Source organism: Muscardinus avellanarius (assembly GCF_963383645.1).
Source record: "Muscardinus avellanarius genome assembly, chromosome: 4".
In the NCBI taxonomy this organism is placed as follows: domain Eukaryota; kingdom Metazoa; phylum Chordata; class Mammalia; order Rodentia; family Gliridae; genus Muscardinus; species Muscardinus avellanarius.
Window position 1 is genome coordinate 44,920,295 of NC_137789.1, and position 17,913 is coordinate 44,938,207.

At 39.8% G+C, this 17,913-nt stretch overlaps 1 protein-coding gene across 1 annotated transcript in view; it reads right to left on the minus strand.

The window, feature by feature from the left end:
• Nucleotides 1–17,913, minus strand: part of DPY19L4 (dpy-19 like 4) — a gene marked incomplete at both ends in the record, with an annotated part of 77,495 nt that overhangs the window by 37,936 nt on the left and 21,646 nt on the right. Inside the window, 7 exons of the mRNA XM_080694749.1 lie at nt 3,266–3,400; nt 5,012–5,135; nt 7,865–8,010; nt 8,113–8,234; nt 8,791–8,881; nt 10,173–10,297; nt 14,526–14,636. Of these exons, the coding sequence (XP_080550875.1) occupies nt 3,266–3,400; nt 5,012–5,135; nt 7,865–8,010; nt 8,113–8,234; nt 8,791–8,881; nt 10,173–10,297; nt 14,526–14,636 (854 nt within the window). The remainder of the gene's footprint in view (nt 1–3,265; nt 3,401–5,011; nt 5,136–7,864; nt 8,011–8,112; nt 8,235–8,790; nt 8,882–10,172; nt 10,298–14,525; nt 14,637–17,913) is intronic.

Here is a 17,913-nt window from a genome sequence, read left to right on the forward strand (position 1 = left end):
AAAAAAAAAAAAAAAAAAAAAAGGGCTGGGGGTGTACCTCAGCAGCAGAATGTCCCTAGTTCAACTCCAAGTACCATAAAATAAATAAATAAAATAAAAATCATAATCTTTAGCAACAATTCCTAAAACCTCTCCAGTGAAATACACTGCCTCAAATATACTACCACAAGCTGGGCGTGGTGGCGCATGCTTCTAATACCAGCATTCGGGAGGCTGAAATAGAATTATGGTTCAAGGACAGCCTCAGCTACTACTTAGTGAGGCCCTTTGCAACTCAGCGGGACTCTGTTTCAAAATAAAGAATAAAAAATAGGTCTGGGGGTGTAGCTCAGAGGTAGAATGCTCCTGGGGTCCATCCCCAGTACTTAAAAAATAAAAGATACATACATACATACATACATACATACATACATACTACCACAGAAAAGTATTTTGGCTTTTGGTCCAGTTAATTAACATAAAATTCAGTTCAATGTCACAAAAGAATAGCCCTAAGGAAATTATGTCTTAAACCTTTTCCTTTTTTTTCTCAAATTGAATACATAATAATTTGATGTATTATGAAATTAATTAAAAAAAATAAGCTGGGCATGGTGGTACATGCTTGTAATCCCAGCATTTGGGACAGCCTCGGCTACTTAGTGAGGCCCTCTGCGACTCAGTGAGACCCTGTTTCAAAATAAAGAATAAAAACAGGGCAGGGGGTGTGGCTCGGAGGTCAAATGCCCCTGGGTTCCATCCCCAGACCGGAAAAAAAAGAAAGAAAAAAGAAAAAAAAAAGATAAACAGCCGGGCGTGGTGGAGCACGCTTGTAATCCAAGTACTTGGGAGGCTGAGACAGGAGGATCATGGTTCAAAGATGGCCTTAGCTACTTAGTGAGGCCCTTGGCAAGTCAGTGAGACCCTGTTTCAAAATAAAGAATAAAAAATAGGGCTGGGGGTGTAGCTCAGAGGTAGAATGCCCCTGGGTTCCATCCCTGGTACCTAAAAAAAAAAAATTTTTTAATAAAAAAATAAAAATACAAAAGATAGAGCCAGGCATGGTGGCACACACTTGTAATCCCCGCGCTTGGGAGGTTGAGACAGGAGGATTGCGCAGGTTTGAAGCCAGCCTCTGCTGGCTTAAGAGACCCTGTTTCCAAATAAAATATAAAATAGGTCTGGGAGTGTAGCCTGGAGGTAAAAGGCCCCTGGGTTCCATCCCCAGTACCACACACACAAAAAAAAAAAAAAATGAAAAATATCTATGAGAAGCCACATCTACTTTTTGTGTGTGTGTGTGTGTGTGTGGTACTGGGGATGGAACCCAAGGACCTGAGCTACACCCCTAGTCCTATTTTTTATTCTTTATTTCAAAACAAGGTCTCGCTGCGTTGCAAAGGGCCTCACTAAGTAGCTGAGGCTGTCCGGAAGCTATGATCCTCCTGTCTCAGCCTTCCAAATGCTGGGATTACAAGCGTGTGCCACCATGCCCGGGTACTCCCAGACCTATTTTATATTGTATTTGGAAACTTTGGTGTCACTAAATTGCTGAAAGCCTCATTAAGTAGCTGAGGCTGGCTTCGAACCTGTGCAATCCTCCTGTCTCAGCCTCCCAAGTACTGGGATTACAAGTGTGTGCCACCATCCCTCAAATTTATTCATTATTTTAAAACAGGGTCTCAGTAAGTTGCAGGATACCTCACTAAATAGCTGAGGCTAGTCTCAAACCTGTGATCATCCTGCCTCAGCTTCCCAAACACTGGGATTACAAGTATGGGCCACCATCTCAGCTCAGAACTTCTTTAAATAAACACCTCAGCCACCTGTAATCTGACTTGGGAAACTGAGACAGTAGGATTGCAGGTTCAGCTAAAATTTAGTGAGACTCTCAGCAACTTAGTAGACCCTCTTTCAAAATAAAAATAAATAAATAAAAAGGGTTGGGAATATAGCTCAGAGGTAGAATGTTCCTACTTTCAATCCCTAGTACCAAGTCACTCCCCAAAAAAGATAACTCACGCAGGGCATGGTGGCGCACACTTGTAATCCTCACGCTTGGAAGGCGGAGACAGGAGGTTCGCGCAGGTTCGAAGCCAGCCTTGCTGGCTTAAGAGACCCTGTTTCCAAATAAAAATATTAAAAATAGGTCTGGGAGTGTAGCCCAGAGGTAGAAGGGTTTCCAGGAACCCCAGTACCATCCAAAAAATAATAATAATATAAAAAAGATAACTCACTATTACACGTCAAGACAGTAGCTACCCTTGGGGGATTGAAGTAATGACTGTGAGAAAGCATGATGGAATCTTCTGGGTGCTGGCAAGGTTCAGTCTTCACTAAAAGGCTGGTTCTACAGATGTATACTAGTTACTGAGTAATGGAGCTCCAAAGCTATCCTTCCATCTTCTGTCTTGTTATGATGGGGCTAGGACTCTGCAATTTATATTTTTGCTTTTCTAGTGGGTTTCCTGTTGCGTTCCACCAATAGAAAATGCTAGCGGGAGAGAGCAAGGCTGGAAGTGAAAAGGGGAGCTTGCTCTTCCCTCTTGCTTCCTGTTGGCCTGGGGCTCATCATACTACACTTAGGTAATGCTTCTTTACCCCCCAGAGTAAGTCCTTCCTACTGAAGCTCTGAATGAAGGTGAAGCTTTTCCAACACTTCAAAAACCAACTTCATCACATTCTCCAACTCCAGACCTTTACTCTTAAGAGACCTAGATTCCTGTTCCAAAGGGCCCTTCTGTTGAGCTCAAAGATGCCAGCACAGCCAAACAGTAGCCCCTCCTCAGGAGGCTGTTTCAGGCCCATGAGTTCCCTTTGCTAAGTTTCTTAGATTTAATAATTACATACTTTCACTTTGTTTCCTCGGCACTAGCAGCTGCTTCCTGCAGCAGCTGTTTATGTGATGCTTTCAGGCTCTGATTATCATTTCAGTTAGTCAATAAATAAGTTAATGACTTTATACTTGGTTAACAATTGTTTTCTTTTGGGGCTGTGGGTTTTTTGGTGCTGGGACTGAACCCAGGGCTTGGTACATGCTTGGCACATCCTCTATCACTCTATCACGGAACTTTACCCCCAGCTCAGTAACAATTCTTTATGTTAAATTCTTTCTGTTCAAATACTTTCAGTGTTAGAACTCATCAGGATATGGGATGAGTAAACAGGAGAGGTTTTAAGATGTATCGCGCAGGTTCGAAGCCAGCCTTGCTATAAAAACACTTTAAAACACTATAAAACATTTATTCTCTGCATTTAAATTTATCATTTCAAAAAGTCATAATACCTTATCACTCTGTTCCACTGAAAAGATATCTAGCAGGAACAAAGATATTGCTTGAAGAAACAGGAGATAGTGGCTATACTCCCACATCATCATAAAGGTGTAAGTTGAAGCACTCATCAGCAAGTAGCAAAACCTCTAGGGAAAACAAAAGAAAGAAGCTAAGTATCAGCAGCTTTGTTACTATAAAAACCCATGAGGTTGCAACCTTAAAGTTACAATCCCGATACTGAATCAGTTTTAAATATGTAGCTCTTTTATAATCACATAATTCTTAATAAATCCTTACAAAAACAGTAAAATCTTATGTAAGGCACAATAGAGAGAAATCAGCCATTTTTCCTTGAAAATTTCAGGAAGACAAAGGGGGGAAAAAGAAAAGGAAAACAAAATATCAGTATAATTTTCCTTTTTTTTTTTTTGGAAGTGGAAGGTACCAGGGATTATACCCAGGAGCATTCTATCTATGAGCTACACTCCCAGACCTATTTTTTATTTTGAAACAAGGTCTCATTAGATTGATGAGTCTCACTACTTGCTGAGGCTGTCCTTGAACCTGTATTCTTCCTCTCTCAGCCTCCCACACACTAGGATCATAGGTGTGCACCACCATGTCCAGCTACAAGACGGTAGCTTTTACTAGACTTGGCTAGGAAGCTTTTGTTAATGTGGAAATCAACTACTTTTGCCCTGAAAATAATATTTTTACTTGCATGGTGATTCTTATTTTCCCAAGGGCTATCATTTTAAATAGTCTTATGTCTCAGCCTATCCCCGGCAAAGAACTTTGTTTTTATTTGCTCTTAAAGTATAACCTTATCTTTCGCCAATGCTTGTCCTGTCAACCATATAAAACCTTCAGCTGTTTTCCTCTGTTAAATATTAAACACAGTTTCCTTTGTCCTTACTTAAATATGCCTGGCTAAAGCCGGGCGTTGGTGGTACACGCTTATAATCCCAGCGCTTGAGAGGCTGAGACAGGAGAATTGCACAAGTTCGAAGCCAGCCTTAGCTACTTAGTGAGGCTCTCAGCAACTTAGGTGAGACCCTGTTTCCAAATAAAATATAAAATAGGTCTGGGAGTATAGCCCGGAGGTAGAAAGTCCCTGGTTTTCATCCCCAGTACCAAAAAAAAAAAAAAAAAAAAGGCCTGGCTAAAACAATTTTGTCCTTCCAATGCCAAATCTCAAATGCCCCTTAGTGAGTGGCCACTGCCCTGCTTCTAATATTTCTTTAAATTATGATGACTAGAGCTGGGCGTGATGGCACATGCTTGTAATCCCAGCATTCGGGAGGCTGCTGGAGGATAGTGGTTCACGGACAGCCTCAGCTACTTAGTGAGGCTCTCCACAACTTAGTGAGACCCTGTTTCAAAATAAAGAATAAAAAATTGGGCAGGGGGTGTAGCTAAGAGGTCGAACGCTCCTGGGTTCCATCCCAAGATCCGTAAAAAAATAAAATTATTATGACTATAAAGTCCATCAATGCCCCAAAGGTAAAAAGAAATGGAAAAAAACAGTGGGATTGATTAATTTTCAGAATAAGATATTTTTCATCCATTTATAACATCTTTATCAGTCATATTATAGTATAACATTATACAAAAACTACCTAACTACATCCTTTCTGATGTAGTAACTAGGCTTCACTTCATTGAGCATAACTTAATATGAGTAGCTATAAAATTATGTACCATATTTGCAATACATTAGAATGAACTGTGATGGATAAAACAGATTTATGTGTTACCTCTGCATAAGTATTTGAGTTGCTTTTTAAATAGCCTGTAAGTGCAGCAACCTGGCATGCAAAATATGGTAGTGCCCAGTTTTCTCTTAATGGAATGGAGTATTCAATTCTTGTTGTATCTACCCTAAAATAAACCACAGATGAAGAGCAAAAGCAAGATATTATATTTGTTTAACACTACACTTTTCAAAGCACTTATACACACATCTTGTTCTCCATAACAATCCTGTGAGGTGGGAATAGACAGGTCCACCACTGCCCATATAGTAGCTTTGAGCAAACAATGTCCCATCCCCATCTCCCACCATGCTGTGCTTTACTTGAACAGACGGGCCTCAGTGAGAAGTGTCCAGGGCATGCCTGCTCTGGACAACATGGCCCCATGCTGAGGCACACTGGTGGTTGTAGAGCAGCCTGCATGTCAGCCCCCTCTCCCTTCCCTCAACCAGGTGGCGATCTCCTCCACAGCACAATCTGTATTATGTAATTAGCAGTCGGGCACACTCAAAGTTCTTACCCCTTTCCAGAAGGAATGTAAAACTGAGGCACAGTGTGACTTAACCAAGGTCATAGAGCTTGCATGAATGAGATTATAAAGCATATCGTGTGTGTGTGTGTGTGTGTGTTACTGAGGATTCTGAGTTACATCCTCAGCCCTTTTTACTTCTTTGGTTATTTATTTTTGGTACTAAGGATTGAACTCAGAGGCATTCTACTTCCAAGCTGGCCCAATTTTATTTATTTATTTATTTATTTATTTATTTATTTATTTATTTGGTAGTACTGGGGATGGAACCCTTCTACCTCTGGGCTATACTCCCAGACCTATTTTTATACTTTTTATTTGGAAACAGCTACGGCCCTCTGCAAGTTAGTGAGACTCTGTTTCAAAATAAAGAATAAAAAAATAGGGCAGGGGATGTAGCTTGGCGGTTAAATGGCCCTGGGTTCCATCCCCAGACTTGTTAAAAAAAAAAAAAATTTTTTTCAGCGAAAATCTCATCAAGATTGGATGAAGTAGCCGGGCGTGGTGGCGCATGCTTGTAATCCCCGCGCTTGGGAGGCAGAGACAGGAGGATCACGCGGGTTCGAAGCCAGCCGCGCATGCTGGCTTAGGAGACCCTGTTTCCAAATAAAAAAAAAAAAAAAGTAAAAATAGGTCTGGGAATGTAGCCCGGAAGTAGAAGGGCTTCCAGGAACCCCAGTACCACCAAAAAAAAAAAAAAAGATTGGATGAAGTGATGTACATTCACAAACATCAAAGTCAATCACTAAGCCAAACATGAGGAGGGAGGAGGCAGGGAATGGTGGGAATTAGGGAAGGGCTAAGTGAGTGATGTGTGTATGTATGCCTCGATCATCTTGTACCTCATTATGGTATCTGACTACAATGCACCAATAAAAAAATATTGGATGAAAAAAAAGAAGTAAATTTATAATACTGACCAATGCCAGAAAAATTATATAGTATGTCTCAAACAACCATCTCAAAAAAGCCCCTTTAGCCAGGGATGGTGGCGCACGCTTGTAATCCCAGCATTTGGGAGGCTGAGACAGGAGGATTGTGTAGGTTCGAAGCCAGCCTTAGGTACTTAGTGAGGCCCTTTGCAACTCAGTAAGACCCTGCTTCAAAATAAAGAATAGCCGGGTGTGGTGGCGCACACTTGTAATCCCCACGCTTGGGAGGCTGAGACAGGAGGATTGCGCTGGTTCGGAGGCAGCCTCGCTGGCTTAAGAGACCCTGTTTCCAAATAAAAATATAAAATAGGTCTGGGAGTGTAGCCCAGAGGTAGAAGGGCTTTAGGAACCCCAGTACCACCAAAAAAATAATAATAAAATAAGAAAGAAAGAAAGAAAGAAAGAAAGAAAGAAAGAAAGAAAGAAAGAAAGAAAGAGAAAGAATAAAAAATAGGGCTGGGAGTGTTGCTCAGAAGTAGAATGCCCCTGGGTTCCATCTCTGGTTCTGCAAAAAAAAAAAAAAGCCCTTTATTCTTTGTTGTACTTGCTATTAAACAGCTGAGGCCCCTGTAATCACTAAAAGGATGGGTTTATTAACTCATCCATATAAATTAATTAATGGGTTTATTAAAACATACTTTTTTATGTGGTATTCTACCTCTAAGCTACACCCCAAGTCTGATTTTACTTATTTGGAAACAGGGTCTCACTAGGTTGCTGAGAGCCTCACCATATTGCTGAGGTTGTCCTCGAACCTGTGATCCTCCTGTCTCAGCCTCCCAAGTACTAGGATTATAACTGTGTGTAATCTTCCTTAAAATAAACTGTGCCAGCCAGGTATGGTGGCACCCACAGTACTTAGAGGCTGAGACAGGAGATTGCAGGTTCAAAGCCAGCCTTGGCAAATTATTGAAGCTCTCAGAAAACTGGTGAGACCCTGTTTCCAACTAAGAAATAAAATCAGTGTGGGGGTATATAACTTGGAGGTAAAACGCCTTTGGGTTCAATCTCCGGTACCAAAAATAAATAAACTATGCCACATAACATATAATTACAGAAATTATACCTTAACATATTCAGAGTTTTGGGGATTAGTGTGGGGAATCTTGGGGACAGGATTTTTTTTTTTTGGGGGGGGTGTCTGGGATGGAACCCAGAGGCATTTGACCTCCAAGCTACAATCTCTGTCCAATTTTTTATTCTTTATTTTGAAACCGGGTCTCACTGAGTTGCGAAGGGCCTCATTAAGTAGCTAAGGCTGTCCGCGAACTGCGATCCTCCAGTCTCAGCCTCCCAAATGCTGGGATTACAAGTGTGTGTCACCATGCCCGGCTAGGAAATATTTTCAATAGCCACAAAAAAATGTTAAGTATCAGTTAAAATTATCTTTCTTACCTGTTAATAATGAACCACTTAACAGTAAGCATTCCTGCTAGCCATGTTCCACTCATAAGCCAACTTGTAACAAATAAAGCTGTAACATATATTCCTTGCAGTCCAAAAACAATGCCAATATAGAAATACACTGGCTCAATTATCTCCTAAATGGGAGAAAGGAAGTGATAATAGGATGACATTAGATAATTTGAGAAGTCTTAAGTATGTGAGTAAATAGATATAAAGGCCAAAAGAAACATACATACATTGCTACCAGTTGCTTGATATAAAACGCTGGCAATAAGTTCTGGATATAGAGACATTTGCTGCACTGCATTTATAGTCTTCAGAGACACAGTTTTGTTATTGTGAGTCAGTTCATAAACACCTAAAAACAGTTTTGTTATTGTAGGTCAATTTGTAAACATCCATAGATAGATTCTTTTTGAGATCTTCTACTCTGCTTTTACAATAATTAAATAAACATGGCATCTGTTAGTCATCAAATATTAAACACGATCAACAAAGATCAAAAAATAAAATACTCTGTGCTTCAGTTATCCAATTTTTAAATTAAGTACAATAAAGAGAAATGCCAACATTCCAAGACAAATCCCCATGTCCGAGGGCTCCAATACTGAAGAACAATTATTTTAGAAAAACATTATTATTATTGCCAGGCATGGTGGCGCACGCTTGTAATCCCTGCGCTTGGGAGGCGGAGACAGGAGGATCACGCTGGTTTGGAGCCAGCCTTGCTGGCTTAAGAGACCCTGTTTCCAAATAAAAAAAATATAAATAAATAGATCTGAGGGAGCCCGGAGGGAGAAGGGCTTCCAGGAACCCCAGTACCACAAAAAAAAAAAAAAAAAAAAAAAAAAATATATATATATATATATATATATATATATATCTTATTACAAATACAATTATAATTATCATACCTCTTTCGAATGAAGGCGCCTTTAACATATCTTTATAATAGGAGTAATAAATAGCACTGTCACCCTGAAATGTGATTTCCCGTTCAAGCTCCTACAATAAAGTGAAATGGGTATTTAAATACTAGTGTCTTATATTTCAGCTATATGTTTCCTTTTCCCTCATGACTTTCTAAATTAGTTTTGATACTTGCTTACCTTTCAAAGACATCTGAATTTTCTTTAATTAATGTTATATCACCAAAAAGAAACTTTTCAATACTCTGGCAATCATCATTTTCATAAAAAAGGTTTCAAATGGATTATAATTCATAAGTTAATTAAGCATTCATTTTTTTTGTGGTCCTGGGGGTGGTACCCAGGGGATTCTACCTCTGAGGTATACCCCCAGCCCTATTTTTGATTCTTTATTTTCAAACAGGGTCTCATTGAGTTGCAAACAGCCTCTAAGTAGCTGAGGCTGTCTGCAAACCACAATCCTCCTGTCTCAGCCTCCCAAATGCTGGAATTACAAGCGTGCACTACCATGCCCGGCTCAACAATAAAATATTTTTAAAAAGACCTTCTAAACCTTTTTTTTTTTTTTTCAGTACTGAGGATGGAACCCAGGGGCATTCTATCTCCCAGGTATACCCCCAACTGCACTTTTTAAAAATTTTTTATTTTGAAACGGGTCTCACTGAGGTACAAAGAGCCTCACTAAGTAGTAGTTGAGGCTGTCCTCAAACCATGATCCTTCTGTCTCAGCCTCCCAAACGCCGGGATTACAAGTGTGCGCCCCATACCTGACTCCATTTTTTTTTTTTATAACCATAAATAAGCTGGGCAGGTGGCACAGCTACTACATAGTGAGGCTATCTACAACTCAGTGAGACCCTGTTTCAAAATAGAAAATAAGGCTGGGGGTGTAGCTTGGAGGGAGAATGCCCCTGGGTATTATCCCCAGTATCACACACACACACACACACACACACACAAAAAAAAAATAATAATAATAATAACCATAAATAAGAGAGCACTGTCATGTTTATCACACATGTACTGTAACTCCTTAGAAAACATATTACTGAAATTAGTAATAAATACTAAAACAAAGCTGGGCATGGTGACGCATGCTTTTAATCCCAGTACTTGGGAGGCTGAGACAGGAAGATTACAGACTTGATATTAGCCTCACCAAGTAGTTAGACTCAAATTAACCTAGCAAGAACCTGTTTCAAAATAAAAATAAAATAGGGCTTGGACATAGAAAGTCTACAGACTCAATCCCCAGTCTTTCTCTGTCTCTGTGTGTGTGTGTGTGTAACACACACACACACACACACACACGCACGCACCCCAAAAACTAAAACATTTTTCATATTGTCAAAATTCTTTGTGCTTACCTGTCTGTTGGAAAACCAAAATTTCCGTTCATGGTATGCTGATAAGTAAAGAGCATACATCATACCACTAGTAACTGCTGCAAGACAGCCAATGAAAATCTTTGCAAAGCGCTGAAATAGTATATCTGAAAAAAACATTAAAGGTAATCAAAGGTAGTTATGTATCCTTGAGATGATAAAAATGGTATTTCAACTCAATGGTTTCTTCCTCAAAATCCCACCCCACTCATGAGAAAAACATACATTTCAAGAAAGGGGCATCTTACAATATTTCTCTAAGCTTTCAAAGTCATCTAAAACAAGAAAAGTCTGAGAAACTGTCATAGCCAAGTGAAACCTAAAAAGACGTGACAACTAACGTACTGTGGCACCCTATATAAGATCCTGAAAGAGGACTAGATTAAAACCTAAAGAAATATGAATAAAATATGAGCTATAATGTGTCAATATTACTTCATTAATTGTAACACATATACCACACTAATGCAAAATTAATAAAGAGAATTCTAAGCCGGGTGTGGTGGCGCATGCTTGTAATCCCAGCATTTGGGAAGCTGAGACAGGAGGATGGTGGTTCGTGGACAGCATCAGCTACTTAGTGAGGCCCTTTGCAACTCAGTGAGACCCTGTTTCAAAATAAAGAATAAAAAATTGGGCAGGGGATGTAGCTCGGAGGTCAAATGCCTCTGGGTTCCATCCCCAGAACCGCAAAAAAATAAAATAAATAAAATAAAATAAAATAAAGAGAATTTTAAGCCAGGCGTGGTAGTGCATGCTTGCAATCCCAGTATTTGGGAGGCTGAGACAGGAGGATCGCAGGTTCTCGGCCAGCCTCAGCAACTTAGTGAGGCCCTTTCCCCAACACAGTGAGACCCTGTTTTATTTATTTATTTTTTATTTATTTTTTTTTTTTTGGTGGTACTGGGGTTCCTGGAAGCCCTGCTACCTCTGGGCTACACTCCCAGACCTATTCTTACATTTTTATTTGGAAACAGGATCTCTTAAGCCAGTACCACCAAAGTAAAATAATAATAATAATAATAATAATAATAATAATAAATAATAATAATAATAAAGGGAATTCTATGTGCAGAAGGAAATACTATGGTAGCTCTGTACTATCTGTCTTTTGCCTGTTGATTAAAATAGTAAAAAAAAAAAAAGTCTATTACTTTTATTATTATTATTTTTTTTTTTTGCGGGTCTGGGGATGGAACTCAGGGGCATTCAAGCTCCGAGCTACACCCCCTGCCCTATTTCTTACTCTTTATTTTGAAACAGGGTCTCACTTAGTTGCAGAGGACCTCACTAAGTAGCTGAGGCTGTCCACAAACTGTGATCCTCCGGTCTCAGCCTGCTGGTTGCTGGGATTACAAGCGTGCACCACCACGCTCAGCTAAGTCTATTACTTTTAAAAAGTAATAAAAAAGAACATACTATCCAATGCCTAAAGAATACAGGTTCACTCAAATTTTTCTTGCCAGGCATGGTGGTGCACACCTATAATCCCTGTACTTGGGAGGCTGAGACAGGAGAATAGAAGGTTCAAGGAAATACTCAGCAAGTAGTGAGACTCTCATCAACCTAGCAAGACCCTGATTCAAAATAAGAAATAAAAAATCGAAGCTGAGCATAATGGTGCATGCTTCTAATCCCAGTATTAGGAGGCTGAGACAGGAGGTTTGAAGGTTTGCGGCCAGCCTCAGCTACTTAGTGAGGTCCTCTGCAACTAAACGAGGCTTCATTTCAAAAGAAAGAATAAAAAATAGGGCTGGGGGTGTAGTATAGATAGAATGCCCCTGGGTTCAAGCCCCAATACTGAAAAAAAAAAAAAAATAGAGAGAGAGAGAGAGCTGGGGGCTGTAGCTCAAAGGTAGAATGCCTCTGAGTTGAATTCCTAGTACTACACACAAAAAAATTCCCCTTATTGAAGAATAATTTATTACATATAAACTATAGCCTTGTAAAGTATATACTGAATGAGTTTTGAAGAGTATGATGTGTGTGTGTGTGTGTGTGTGTGTACTTGGGATTGAACACAGGGAATACTGTACTCTGAGCAATTTCCCCAGCCCTTTTTATTTTTCATTTTGAAACAAGGTCTTACTCAAGTACTGAAGACTTGCTTAGTTGCTGAGGCTGGTTGAAAACTTGCAATCTTCCTGTCTCAGCCTACCAAGTAATAGGATTACAGGTGTGCACTACTTCACTCAGCTATGATGTTTTAAAAGATCAGACAACTGATATATATATATACTTCTCCTTGATAAAATAGCAAAAATACATTTGGGTTTTGCACACAAAGGGATGATTCAATCCTGCTAAACACATTAGCTATAATAAGTACATGCCTAAGGGCCTAAAACCCAATGTTCTGTTACTTGAATGACAAGTTTGCACAAATTAACTCTTCATTTACTAAATTTGCTAAACAAAAATCTTAGGGCTGGGGTAAGCTCAGTGGTAGAGTGCTTGCCTAGTGTGTACGAGGCCCTCAGTTTAATCCTGATACTACAAGGCTTTGTTTGTTTATTGTGGTATTAGGAATTGAACCCAAGGGCATTCTATACCCATAGCTCTTCATTTTTTTTGTTTGTTTGTTTGTTTTGAAACAGGGTCTTGCTAGGTTGTTCAGAGTCTCATTACATTGCTTAGGCTGTCCTTGAAGCTGAGAACTTCTCATTTCAACCTCCCAAATACTGAGATTACAGGCATGTGTCATTATGCTTGGCACACAAAGTTTTGGGGGTTTTTTTGTTTTTGTTTTTTTAGGTACTGGGGATGGACCCAGGGGCATGATACCTCTGATTTACACCCCGAGCCCTATTTTTTAGTCTCTTCATTTACAAAGTTTGGATGAAACTCAGAAGTATTCTACCCTTAAGCTACACCTCTAGTTAATATTTTGTTTTTTGCCACCATGCCCAGCTAGTTTTCTTTCTTTCTTTCTTTTTTTTTTTTTTTTTTTTTTTTTTTTTTTTTGCGGTACTGGGGATAGAACCCAGGGGCATTCTACCTCCAAGCTCCATCCCCAGCCGTATTTTTTGTTCTTTATTTTGAGGAGGTCTCACTAAGTTGGGCAGGGCCTCACTAAGTGGCTGAGGCTGGCCATGAATGCAGATCCTCCGGTCTCAGCCTCCCAAGAAATGGAATTACGAGTGTGCACCATCATGTCCCGCTTTTATTTTTTTATTTTGAAATAGTTTCACTAAATTGTGGAGGACCTCACCTAGTTGCAATCTTCCTGTCTCAGCTTCCCAAGTACTAGGATTATAAGCAAGCACCACTAACTGGCTTTAAAATTCCTTTTTCTTTTTCTTTCTTTCTTTTTTCTTTGTACTACAGATTAAACCCAGAAGCATTCTACCTCCAATTGTACCCACAGCTGGATTTCATTTCTTTTTTGGAAATGGCCTCACTAGGTTGCAGAGGGCCTTGCTATGCTGCTGAGGTTGGCTTCAAACCTGCAATCCTCCTGTCACAGCCTCCCAGGTACTGGAGTTACAAGAGAGTGCCACCACGCCCAAATAAAATTTTTGTTTCTAAGAGCATGTTTGTATTGTTTCCAATAGCATGTGGCATAGTGTTTGGTACATATTAGGAGCAAAGCAAATGTCAGCAATTATTATTGTGTTGTACAAGGATATTTGCAAAAATATATGAATTAAAGCTGGGCTAAGACAGATGGATTGCCATTCGTAGACAGCCTCAGTTAGTGAGGCACTTTGCAACTCAGTGAGACCCTGTTTCAAAATAAAAAATAGGACTCGGGATGTAGCTCAGAAGTAGAATCTCTGGATTCCATCCCCAGCAAAGAAAGAAAGAAAGAAAGAAAGAAAGAAAGAAAGAAAGAAAGAAAGAAAGAAAGAAAGAAAGAAAGAAAGGGAGGATATCAGTACTTAGGAGGCTTATATAGGAGGAGAACGAGTTTGTAGCCAGCCTCAGCTACTTAGGCCCTCCATAACGTAGTGAGACTCCGTTTCAAAAAAGACTAAAAAATAGGGCTGGGAGCATATCTCAGAGATAGAATGCCCCTGGGTTCAATTCCCAGAACCACAAAAAAGTAAAAAATAAAACTGGGCTGGGGGCATTCTGCCCCTGAGCTCAATCCCCAGTAACTAACACACAGACATTCAATAAACATCTGTCATAGGCAGTGAGATTTAGGGGCTGTTTCCTAATTAAAGCAAAACCTACTAAAAGTTAACCACATACTTAAAAAGTAAAAAGTAGGGCAGGTGGTGTAGCTCAGAGGTCGAATGCCCCTGGGTTCCATTCCCAGACCCACAAAAAAACAAAAACAAAAAACAAAACAAACAAAAACAAAACCAACTCCAAATCCACCTGACTTACATTTTGGAGCTCTTTCGGGAACTGGAGTGTCACTGATCTTCTCTTCTTTGGCAGAGTCCTTATTTTCTGAAGACTTTGGCTTTTTTCTTTGGTGCAGTTCTACTGTTGATCCTTAAAATATTTAAGACAGCATTGCAATGTGTGTATCAATCACCTGCATCCTAAGCTAGCTAACTTTTGTTAATCGTACAGCAAAAGTCACGCTGTTGAGTTACCTATACCAATGACTTTTCAGATGCTATACAAAATTGTCTTTAGTACAAGGAAAAAACCACACCCAGCTTTGGATTAACATTAAAAACAATAAACAGGGCCCAGTGGCCCACACTTATAATCCACACATAGGCGGCTGAGACAGGAGGACCGCAGGTTCGCGGCCAGCCTCGGCTTCTTAGTGAGGCCCTCCACAACTTACTGAGACCCCCTATTTCAAAATAAAGAATAAAAAAATAGGGCTTGGGGTGTAGCTTGGAGGTAGAATGCCCTTGGGTTCCATCCCTAGTACTGCAAAAAAATAAATAAATAAAAATAAAAATACAGTATTTTGATCACACTAGACTCTATGACATTTTTTTTTTTTTTTTTTTGCAGGTATGGGGATGGAACCCAGGGGCATTCAACCGTCGAGCTACACTCCCTGCCCTATTTTTTATTCTTTATTTTGAAACAGGGTCTCACTAAGTTGCGGAAGGCCTAAGTAGCTGATGCTGTCCATGAACCACGGTCCTCTGGTCTCAGCCTCCCAAATGCTGGGATTACAAGCATGCGCCACCACGCCCGGTTTTATGAGGTTCTTTTAAAAATAAGCCTTAGCCAGGTGTTGTGGTACACACTTGTAATCCCAGTATTTGGTAGGCAGAGATAGGAGGAATGCAGGTTTGAAGTTGGCCTCAGCAACTCAGGAAGGCTCTCAGCAACTTAGTGGGGGGAAAAAAAATAGATCTGAGGGTGCAGCTTGAACTGGAATAACCCTAGGTTCCATCCCCAGTATCATAAATAAATAAACCTAAAAGTTCTGCAGTTTTCTAATGCTGCAGTATCATTACCATTGTGTGAGTGTGTGTGTATGTGTATATATATTTTGTTGTTGTTGTTTTGTTTGCAGTACTGGGGATGGAACCCATGGGTATTCTGCCTCTGAGCTACATGCCCAGCCCTATTTTTTATTCTTTTTTTTTTTTTTTTTTTTGATGGTACTGGGGACGGAACCTTTCTACCTCCAGGCTACACTCCCAGACCTATATTTTTTATATTTTTATATTTTATTTTTTTTACATTTTACTTGGAAACAGGGTCTCTTAAGCCAGCACGGCTGGCTTCGAACCTGCGCGATCATCCTGTCTCCGCCTTCCAAGTGCGGGGCTTACAAGCGTGCGCCACTAGGCCTGGCATTTTTTTAAATTTTGAAACAGGGTCTCACTAAGTTGCAAAAGGCCTCACTATAAATTTAAGGTTGGAAAATAGGCTAGATCTATAAACATCTCTCTATTATAGGAGTGGGAAGCTCTCAAAAAATTTTCCAAAAATGAGACTATTTTCTTTATCTCCAATAAAAAAAAAATAATAATGCAATGCAGAAGATTCCTCCAAAGCAGCTAAGCTCCAAATTAAACAAAAATGTACTGTACACAGTATGATCACTTTTCTCTCCTAGACTTAATTATCTTATGGAATATATGACTACAGCATAACTTCAAAGCATCTACTGAGTTTAAAACATGTCCAAGAATTTATCTCTTTCTTACAGAACTGGAAGAAAGGTTTTTCTTTCTTATTAATGACTTTAGGCTATGAAATGTGAGTCTAAACAGAGGAATCAAAACAGAAGATATGAATCTGCTGGTGATCAGATGATTTTCTAGTGTAAAACATGTATTTTTTTAAGTTTCATAGAAAATTTAAATGTTCACTAAAATACCCTCAAACACTAGCATAGTAAGGAAAAATTTGTACATTAAGCAAATTCAGTCTGACTAGTTTAATTTTTTTCTTTTTTTTTTTTTTTTGGTGGTACTGGGGTTCCTGGAAGCCCTTCTACCTCCGGGCTACACTCCCAGACCTATTTTATATTTTATTTGGAAACAGGGTCTCTTAAGCCAGCACGGCTGGCTTCGAACCTGCGCGATCCTCCTGTCTCTGCCTCCCAAGCGCGGGGATTACAAGCGTGCGCCACCACGCCCGGCTTATTTTTATCCATTTTGATATGAGCACTGGTTTTGTAGTCATGTTAAATAGTGAAATCAATGAAATGACATTATTAGTAGAAAAGCCATACTTTGGATACTCAGTAGTTTTACATACAAATCTGGGTCAATCAATATTATATATCTTTCTGATAATGCTCTTCAATTTTCCCCTGCTCTGGGATGAAGTAAAAGTTAGAAACAGTCAAGAATAAGCCGGGCGAGGTGGCGCACGCTTGTAATCTCAGCATTGGGGAGCCTAAGACAGAAGGATTGTGGTTTATGGACAGCCTCAGCTACTTTGTGAGGCCCTTTGCAACTCAGTGAGATGCTGTTTCAAAATAAAGAATAAAAAAGTAGAGCTGGGGGTGTAGTTCAGAGGTAGAATGCCCCTGGGTTCCATCCCTAGTAACACACACACACACACACACACACACACACACACACACACAGATTAGTCAAGAAGGAATATTTAAAGCTAGGCGTGGTAGTCCATTTGGGAGGCTGAGACTGGAGGTTTGCAGTTCTGATACAGCCTCAGCTACTTAGTGAGGCCCTCAGCAACTCAGTGAGACCCTGTTTCAAAATAAAGAATAAAAATAGGGCAGGGGGTGTAGCTCAGAGGTAGAATGCCCCTGAGTTCCATCCCCAGTCTGCAAAAAAAAAAAAAAAAAAAAAAAAATTAGCCAGGCATGGTGGCACATGCCTATAATCCTAGTACATGGGAGGCAGAGACAGAGGATCACAGATTTGAGAACAAGCCTCAGCAAATAATAGACTCTCATCAACTTGACAAAACCCTATTTCAACATAAAAATAAAATAGGGCTGGGAGTTTATTTCAGAAATAGAATGCCTCTAGGTTCTATCCCCAGTACCAAATAAATAGATAAATATTAAAAGGAGCCGGGCATAGTGGTGCATGCTTGTAATACCAGTACTTGGGAGACTAAGACAGGAGGAACACACAGGTTGGAAGCCACCATCACCTACTTAGTGAGACCCTGTTTCCAAATAAAATATAAAATAGGTCTGGGAGTGTAGCCTGGAGGTAGAAAAACCCTAAGTTCCATCCCCAGTACCACAAAAAAAATTAATTAATTAATTAAAATAAAATAAAAGGGCTAGTGTGTAGTTCAGAGTAGAATGTCCCTGGGTTAAATTCCCAATCCCACAAAATACATAAATAAAAATTTAAGGCTGGGA